The sequence below is a fragment of the Populus alba genome, chromosome 2 (assembly GCF_005239225.2).
Source record: "Populus alba chromosome 2, ASM523922v2, whole genome shotgun sequence".
NCBI lineage: Eukaryota > Viridiplantae > Streptophyta > Magnoliopsida > Malpighiales > Salicaceae > Populus > Populus alba.
The window spans coordinates 3,125,798-3,135,495 of NC_133285.1; the positions used below are offsets into that span (position 1 = coordinate 3,125,798).

At 31.6% G+C, this 9,698-nt stretch overlaps 2 protein-coding genes across 2 annotated transcripts; both read right to left on the reverse strand.

Moving 5' to 3' along the window:
• Nucleotides 1-304: 304 nt before the first annotated feature.
• On the reverse strand, nt 305-1,610 carry LOC118049423 (uncharacterized). Its single transcript, XM_035059421.2, has 2 exons — nt 760-1,610; nt 305-601 (listed from the first exon to the last, which is right to left on the reverse strand). Exon 1 carries the CDS (start codon nt 1,324-1,326, stop codon nt 772-774), a length of 555 nt encoding a protein of 184 aa, XP_034915312.1. The 5' UTR covers nt 1,327-1,610; the 3' UTR covers nt 305-601; nt 760-771.
• Nucleotides 1,611-7,634: 6,024 nt separating this feature from the next.
• LOC118049424 (zinc finger protein 11) lies at nt 7,635-8,866 on the reverse strand. Its single transcript, XM_035059422.2, has one exon. The coding sequence runs from the start codon at nt 8,553-8,555 to the stop codon at nt 7,953-7,955; it is 603 nt and encodes a 200-aa protein (XP_034915313.1). The 5' UTR covers nt 8,556-8,866; the 3' UTR covers nt 7,635-7,952.
• Nucleotides 8,867-9,698: the final 832 nt, after the last annotated feature.

Genomic DNA, 9,698 nt, shown 5'->3' on the forward strand with positions numbered 1-9,698 from the left:
ATTTTTTAGTAACTGCTAACTCTTTTGCAATCAATAAAGTAGATAGGATAAATTGTATGATCATTTATGGGAGAAAGAAAAAAGAATGTTAAAAGGATATACAACACTTAATATTTAGGTGGGTCATGTATATATATAGGCATTCCTTCCACTTTAAGGAAGCAATTAGGGTTTCTAGCAAATTTAACTTGGTATATATATTTCCACTCTTAATAATTAGCATGAACACTGACATCTAGCTAGCTAGCTAGCTAGTTAATGGAAATTCGTTGTAGGATGGTAAGGAGTTAAGCTTCTTGAAATATGAAATAATGCAAAACTTTATTAAGTACTCTTTAAATAAGTAGAATTACATCATAATTTGACAGCACATGTAAAGAAAAGAAAACTTACAGAACCCTAAATGAATCTAGGGTTATTAGACACTGGATGAAGGCTACAACAAAACTACCTTCAACGTCAGTAGCCTGCAATTGATGATCATAGAGTGAAATAGTAATCCCCCCCTTCCTTCCTTTTGAGGGGCCAAGAGAAGAAAATCTTTAATTAATTATTCCTTCTCCCTAGCTCTACCATGCATGTCTTCTCGGCACATCAATTGCTACAAACATGTATTCCAAAATATAGTACTTAATTACTGAAGCAAACTAATTAAACACCATAAAATTCTTGTACTCACTCGATGAAAATATCGGAGAATCCACAGCTGCACAATAAATTAAATACAGCTATATAATTAAGTAGTTAAGTTTCAAATACCTAATTAGAATATTATGGATCGTGACCAAGTCTAAGCTCCAAATCCAATTCATCATCTGCTCCAATGTCGTCTTCTATTTTTTCTGTGGTATTATCATCTACACGGGACGGACCGATTTGCAGGCTTAGACTCCTTCTCCAATCGTCCCCGAATGGATACAAATGATGCGGACTTTGCACATGGAAATCACCATTGTGTTGCTGTGCATATGGGGATCCTATACCCCATGTTGTCGATGCCGGAAAAAACGTTTGGTGATTTATATGTACCTCATGAGGCGTAGGGTAGTGAGGTGGGTAGCTTTGAATTGGAGGATAGCCTTGAAAACTTTCATAATCCTCATCAACTTTGCTTGAAAGTGAAGGAACTGTGCTAGGCCTTGACTTGGCCCTATCTTTCCTATGAATATTCATATGTCCTCCCAAGGCCTGTGCTGTAGTGAATCCTCTCTTGCAAAAAACACACTCATAAGACCGGCCGGTGCCCGTATCTTGATCGGATCGGTCGGTAATTTCCTCTTCGTCACTTGAGCTCTTCGAGTCTTCATCATGTTGGTTTGATTCCATGATAAAACTTGAAAGATTCTCACTTGAAATAGTGGGATAATGCTTAGTGAGCAAGGAAGACTGGGTGGAGATGTTGGTATATTATAGAGATGTAAAGGTTTAGAGGGTGAGAGACAAGAGACAGACAAAGGACATAGACATTACCTAAGTGATGAGCTCTAGTGAGAAGGTATTTTGAGAGAGAAAAGTCTTAGATTTTTGCTAGGAGAGGGTTTCTGTTAGCCGGCTGTAGTTAACTAGTGGAATATCCATCTTTTACAGACAGTCATTTGTTCAAGGACAATTCTTCCTCATTTGTCTCCTTATGACACCTCCTGTAGCTTTTGTCTATGTTGGCTTCCTTAACGCGGTCTTAATTTTGTTATTTCTTTCTCTCTAATTCAGTTTTATACATGGAAATATAGCATCCCATAGCATGTTATACATATATTTCACATCTATTTTCCATTGAGCTTGATTATTTTGGTAATTATTTTTCTTTTTATGAATGAAATCAACATTTTATTGAATAAAAAATTAAAGAAAACATTTTCTTTTGATTTTTTATGGTCGACAACTGTATCTTTTGAGAGCATAAAGTCCATGCAAAAGGTTAAAAGTCCATGATCAAGGTTACATTACCAATTAATAAGTTCTCTTGGATAGTCAGCTCAAGTATCTATTGCATCACACACTTCTTGCCAAGAAATCAGCTAGCTGCAATTCACAATTAACGGGCCTGCCAAATTTATTAATTAATTAATTAGGTCAAGTCGACAAAATTATGAATTGCTAATTAATTAGCTCTATCGAGCGAAATTGAAGGAGCTTTCTGATGCTCACTTGTTTCCATATATATATATATATATATATATATATATATATATATCAAATGGTTTGACTAAAAGGGGCAAACCGTTACTTATATTTGCTAATTAATTTCAAAATCTTATTGCTTGTAGTGTTTATTCCATGGTGGTCAACCGTTACCTGTATATGTTGCCTGGTCTGATCAAAATACTCGGGGAAGCGCAAGCATGGCACAGAAAGTTTAGCCAAAAACAAGAAGGGCACAAAATGTATAGTCTTTTGCATATATAATCGTGCAGTCTATGCTATAATTGAGGTTGCATTTCACATATCACAAGGGAAAGGTGTAGGAAACTTCCTAATGAATATATGATGACCTAGGAACAGTGTGTTCTTGTAGTTTACACTTTGTCTTCAAGTATAGGCCCATAACTAATGGAAAACACATCACCTTTATGTCACCACACAGTCAACTTCGCATAAATATCATCACAGGTGATTCAAAATTACATGTTTTTCATAGAATTGAAGGTTTGGTGATCTTAACCTGCTTAATTTGGTAGGTTAGAGAGCGTTTGGCAATTTTGAGAAGCTAATTTGGTAATAAAAAAATAATCTTGGCTTTCCTAAAGTAGCACAATATGGAAAAAAATATTAACATGCATTAAAGAAAACTATTAATTTGATCTATAATTTAAACCAAGCTAGCTCTCCTAATAATCCCTCAAAATTCAATTTTATTTGAAGGTGGTAATATATGCACATGTATATATGTGCAGGCCGATTTGTTTTTTGGAGTATAGGTTAATGTAGCGTGCTTGGAAAATGGCAGCACTGAGATTGGTGGGACGTCAGATCATTAAATAAAACTGCATCTTACATCAGTCTCGATGTATACGAATATTTATTCACAAGTGGCAGCCAGGGAATTATATCTTATACTTAAAAATTATTTCTACATCAACTTAATTTATGCAGTAATGTTTCGTAAATATACACACACAAGGAAAAAACGTTAATATACATGATTTAATTAATGCTAGAGAATAATAATAAATTATTTTTATTTAATTATTTGAGTTGATTCTCTTGACAATTAACGTAGTACCCTTTTGGTCACTAGTGAAGACCATGGCATGCACCTATGTATTAGGAAGATTTATTTAAATCTAATAGAAGATTTAATTTTCCATTTTTCCTGATGTGGGCGACAAAAAGGCAAGTTAGTGGTTCGAAAGACCAGAAACAGACACAGCACTCGAATCATTCGAGCATCACCGGATATCGAAAATGGGAGTGTGATTTAGGGCATCGAACTTGACTGAGTCAATGGTCTGTGCCAAGAAAAATGCAAGAGGAAGAGTTTGGGCAGTAGAGACGTGGACTGTGTTAATGGACGACAACTACGTGAGTGCTGCCGCGACCTTCATTTCTCTGGCAAATCAGCCTTCTTTTACTTCTATTGATTGCTAGATGTAAACATGAGAATAAAAACTTTGGAACTTTATAAATGTTCCTGGTGAGGGCCAGTGATGGCTGAGAATTCTAGTGTTTTTAGTGCTGTTGTTCTTCAAAAACGCCTTCGGAGAGGCAACCTTTATCCCCTCCTCTGCTGGTTTCGATCGAGAAGAGACCTGAGCACATAAAATTTGACATTTTCACTTGAAAATCACAGGAATTCGGTGGGAATCTAATGATGGATGAAGGGGCTATTATTTCAAAACTTATTATTCCCCTCATCAATGATGATATCATGATAGCAAGGACAACAAAAGCTGGATCCTAATCTAGCTGGAATCGACATCTTTATGTACAATATTTATTTTTATATTTTAAAAATATTTTTTAAAAAATTAAATATTTTTAATATTTTTAGATTATTTTGATGTGCTGATATAAAAAATAATTTTTAAAAAATAAAAAATATATTATTTAATATATTTCTGAGTGAAAAATATTTTAAAAAATAATTATAACCACACTTTAAAAAATCTCTATGTTAAGTTATAAACTAATGCCATTTTGATATGAATGGATTTTAAATTTTCAACACTAATATTGTCTTCCACATTCCCTCTAGTTTAGTGACACCAGGGGCCTCTGTGATATTGGTTTTTGACAAAGACATCTCTGTGACTTTTAATTTAGACGATTGAGTCTTCATAGTTTAGTCTGTTAGGTATCACAAATCCTTCCATCTATAGTCAATCAAAATTTTTATTTATTTTATCTCTTAAATATGGAGAAAAACGTGTTAAATTCTTATACATTGGTTCTATATAATTACCAGAAAGAATAATTAATTTTTTTATATAAATATATTAATTTTTTTTATTGATATGCATACTGAATTTTTTTTATTGACCCTAGAAAAATTTTCTATTTTATTTTAAAATGTCAAGAACTAATAAAAGCTGATTAACTTCTTTCTATCACAAACTAATTAGAAAAATATTATAGTGATTATGTGGGTTTTATGAATAAAAAAATGGTCTAATAATATTATCCAATGAAAGAAAAAAATGTGAAACATTTTTGATAGAGTAGTTATATATATTTTTTGTATGCATGATTTTCAAATTAATCTTTCAGGAAAAAATCTGATGAATACATATTATAAAAAATCATAAAAAAAATATTAACAGTTCCAAAATAAATAAATAAATAAAAAGTTCAAAAAAAAAAAACTCTTATCATTTTTTGGATTCTCAAAACTAAAAAAAACTCAATGTAAATAAAAATTCTCGAAAAATAATAATCCAGATGCATATAAATAAAAAGATCGTAGTTTTTTTTTTAATTATTTCTTAAAAAATCAGGACCAACCCTTAAAGTAAAAAAAAAAGAAAAAAAATAAAACGGATGAAAAATCAATATCACGTAAATCTATAGTGTCATTCAACCTTCTGCTTTTTGAAATATATATATATATATATATATATATATATATATATATATATATATATATATATATATATATATAACGTTTCTCGAAACAAATGTTAGTTGACCCTGTTAAAAGGGTAAAATTAATAACTAAATAAGCAACACCGAAAGCAATAATAATAATTAAATATTTGAGGTATTAATTAAAATTATCTGTGGGAGCTAGGCATTATATAATTTGATGTAAAAAAAAAGAAGAAATATAGTAGGATAAGTTGAGATTGAAAGGCCTATGGACGTACTTACACAAAAAAGAATTATAATTATATATAAAAAAAGGAAATCAAGAGCATTAATGAATTGAAATTGCTGGAAACACAGGCTTGGTCGGTCAATCTACGTTCTGACCATTAGGTCAAGCACGTAGATGCAAAATGCCATATCATTCAAACGGTCAATTTGATTGAAGAATCAATTTGAATATTGGGCATGGTCATTGGTCACATTCTCTGGTCAACTCCTTGGATTGTAAAATGAAGTTTTATTATTCAAAAATGATAAGTTATCTGGAATTTGGATTATAAAATAAAGTTCAATTAATCGATTTTTTCCTTTTTCCTGAATATTAAAAGAAGCCGTCCTAGTCCCTAGACCAAATATATAAATAGTAGACAGCATATTATTTTTATTATTTATTTATTTTTTACTGTTTAATTTTATATTCGGGTCAGTTTTATTAGATTTTCTAAGATTAAATTATTTGTTACAACGAGAATATCTTAATTTCTCGTGGTCTAATTTGATGTTTTACGGTCGTAATTAAAGAACGAAGCACCTCATTATTAAAATAAAATAATCTCAAATTCATTGTGCCAATTGACTTGTTGATGGAAGTAATCAAAATGACATGAATTTTCTTTTATTGGCTCGTAAAAAGAAAATGAGAAACATTGTAAGTTTTTTTTTTTTAATTAATATAGATGTCCGGATCCAGTTTGCGCGTACCTTAACTAATTTCACGGACTTTAAAGTTAACGCTAATGTAAGTTTTTAATAGCTATTATATAACTAAATTACATGACTCGAATTTAAAATCATAAAAAAACAAAAACTTTAATTTTAAATTTTTATCATTCAACAACCTTCCACACCATAGGTTGATGCGAGAGCTAGTGAGGGAAGCTGCGTCAAGAAAATTCTGAAGAAATATATAAAACGGAGCTGGGTAGAGGAGCCCCGACTCGTGGAGTGAAGCTAGGGCGGAGCAGGCCCATAGCACGGGGACAAGATATGCCGGGGCATAAATGTGGTGGGTGAAAAGGGGGAGAAAGCACGGATGCGTGAGGATGGATCATAGCTTCCTCTCCATCCCATTAATTCTCTTCTCTCTTTCACTAAACTATGCACTTTGGCAGGTTCTGCTCGACACCACCATGTCCATTTTTTCTTGCCCTTTTATTTATTTATTTATTTTTTTTAATTTTCCTTCCCTGTAATCTACCTGACACTTCAAAGCTCACACCTTTTCGTCCTTTGAATTGAATGATCGCTCCTTCCCTCTCATCACTTTATTATTTACGAGGAGATTGATGGAATTAAGTCACTTTCTTCAGCTATGCACAGCGAGCTCTGTGTGTCTTGTTAAGGAAATGTCATCATGTTCCCAGCACAGACAATGCTGGGAACGTGCGAAGGGTCAGATATTGGGAAACACAATGTTTCTGAAGAGACACTACCTCAATATTATAAAATCTTGAATCATTGTACCAAGGCAATGGTCCCAAGTGCTACAGCATACTAATTCTTATAACCCGTTTTGTTTTAAAGTTTTTTGTTTTTTTAAAATTATTTTTTTAATATATTAATATCAAAAATAAATTTTAAAAAATAAAAAAAATTATTTTGATATAATTTTTTTTAAAAAATATCTTAAAATATAATCATTACTATAATATCAAACTCAGTATAATATCAAATTATATATTTTTAAATTAAAAAAAATATTTTAAATTGCTACACTTTTAACCTGTCAATAATAATTTCTGATCAATCAATGCATGCTTAATATTGAGGTCATTATTTCATGTTCAAATAAATAAAGATTATGGGAGGCGGGTCTACTTTTACTCACTATATATAATAGCTCGACCTATAAATTGAGCCAAGACTTAGAGTTATAGTTTGAAGATGTTACTGTATATCATAGTATAAAAAACAAGCCATCCAGGTCTACGAGTTTTCATGTCGATTCGTCAGGTTAAATTAAAATTATTTTTGAAAAAGGTTGTGGCGTGGAAAATTCTAAGCATTGATTCCTTAATACTTGTTTGGAGGTTAAAAGTGTAGTATAGGTTATATTTTGAAGTTTTTTTAATTTGTAAATATATTAAATATATATATATATATTTAAATTTAATTTTTGAAATCAATATATAAAAATATGAAAAAAAATAATTTAAAACAAAAAAATAAGAACAGGTTAAACAGCAATTCAACTGCGCGCAAGGTAATAAGCAGGAAAATGAGCTCTAAGATGAGAAAAAAAAAAAGAGCTCTTACGGGGGAAAATAGTTTTGCGTTAATTGGCAAGAGAAATACTCAACTGAAATATTCCTCTTCATCTTCCTTAATTACGACTTTTATGGAAGCAATGAAAGATGTATCTCAACAACTTCATCTTCGACTATGTTACAGCTAACCTAATTAACAAGGACAACGCCTCCCCAAACTAATCATGAGTTTAGAATTAAAAACATACTTGGCTGAATATTAAAGCCATACATAAACAGCAATATTGCGCATCAGTAATGTATGGTAGATTACGAAGACGGAAAAGATCATGCATGGCAGATGCAAGCTGATCAGGCTGCTTAGAGATCGATAGAACCAAAGATCTAGCTACTGGTGTGAACTCAGAGTGGATATTAATGGACAGTACTCAATTGTTTTTACTAAAAACAGCCAAGGCGAAGCTCCAAATCTAAAACCTCCTTCGGATCTTCACATCTCATTTCCAAGTCCAAGCTAATAATCCCACTTGTCCTCGAAACTTTAAGCTGATCACCATCTTGTACGAAATTCTTCTTCAATTCTCCAACCCCAACCACAGCTCTCGTATCGCTTATCTTCCTTGTTGAATTTATACTCCGAGAACATTCAACTATGGATTTCTTTTCTGGGTAAGAAGGTGAAGAGAAAGAAGCGAGGAATGGAGAGAGCAAGGAGTGATCATGAGTGTGATCAGGGTACGGAGAGAACTTGGATGAGGGATAAGGTAAAGGTTTAGGGTTAGACATGGAAGTAGGTTTTGGACAATCAAAAAACCAAGAAGGCAGCTGTTTTAGCCTGGCTCTATCTCTCCTGTGGACATTCATATGTCCCCCAAGTGCTTGAGCAGAGCTGAATTCTCTCTTGCAAAAGCTGCAAGTGTAATTTCTTTTCGGCCATGAAATACCAGTTGAATGTTCTCCTTCAAAGATCACGTCGTTCCACTCCCATTTGTCTTTAACAGTGGTACTTTTCTGCAGATAGTTCCTGTCCATGGCTATACACATACACTTCCGGTTCAATCCAACGTAAGAAGATCAAATTAACAACAAGACCAGTTAGTTTAAATGCAGGCTGAAAAGGGGAGAGAAAGTTCAATGAAGTGAGAAATGCTGTTGCTTCATAAACTCTCGGGCTATAGTTATGAACCAGAAACTGAAAATCCCATCAATGCAAGTGTACTCACCTGCAAATGTCTACTGCTATATTTGTTTATTACCTCGGCAAATTAGGTACATTGAAAACTTAGGGCGCCAGTGTTCTTTTTTTGCTAAATCCAGGGGAGATCTAGTGGATGGTTCTCTTACAACATTAATAAATGGTGGTTTGTGAAGTACCCCTAACTTTTCAAGACAAAGGGAACTAGCTAGATGTGTGACTATATATATATATATATTTATGTGTTAGGTTTAATGACACTATATATATATATATATATATATGTTCAGGTGATGATTTGAACAATTGAGTCTGAAGGATTTGGTATGTGAGGAAGTGTTAGTCCATCCATCTATAGTAAATCTTTTTTTGTTTTTTTTTTGCTACATTTGACTTTTAAAGGGACTTTTCAAGATTTTATTGGTTCAAATTTTATACAAAAACTGAAAAAGATTTTGCCAAATTTTTATTCATTTACTAAATAGAAGTATTTTTTTTCATTAATTTTATATTTACGCTTGCAATTTTTTTTACTTTATTTTAGTCCAAAAAATAAAATAAAAATTGAACAAAATGTTGACTATTTTTATTTTTTAACTGATTCCTTTCTTTTATAAATCCAAAGAAAAATATTATGAGAGAAAAAAATCTTATATATGTAAGAAATATAAAAACATGAAGGTGAAAACTCAAAAATCATGTCTGAAAAATTACATTTTTTACAACCATTAAATGTGTTTCATAAATACATTTATCATCTTGTCTTTCATTAGATAATTTTTATTTACAAAAATTAAATGATCGCTATGTAATTAGATGTTTAGTTTGTGATAGAAAAAATAATTAAAAAATTAGCAAACTAATCAATTTTTTTTTATCTGTTTTTGACTTCTCAAAATAAAAAAGGAAACATAATAATAATAATAATAATAAAATTTAGACAGTAGGATAAATATTTAAGAGAAAAAAAATGAAAGTAATTAAACTTATAG

What these genes read in the sequence shown, in the direction of transcription:
- LOC118049423 (XM_035059421.2), bottom strand. Translation starts at nt 1,326, where the DNA reads ATGGAATCAAACCAACATGATGAAGACTCGAAGAGCTCAAGTGACGAA.
- LOC118049424 (XM_035059422.2), bottom strand. Translation starts at nt 8,555, where the DNA reads ATGTGTATAGCCATGGACAGGAACTATCTGCAGAAAAGTACCACTGTT.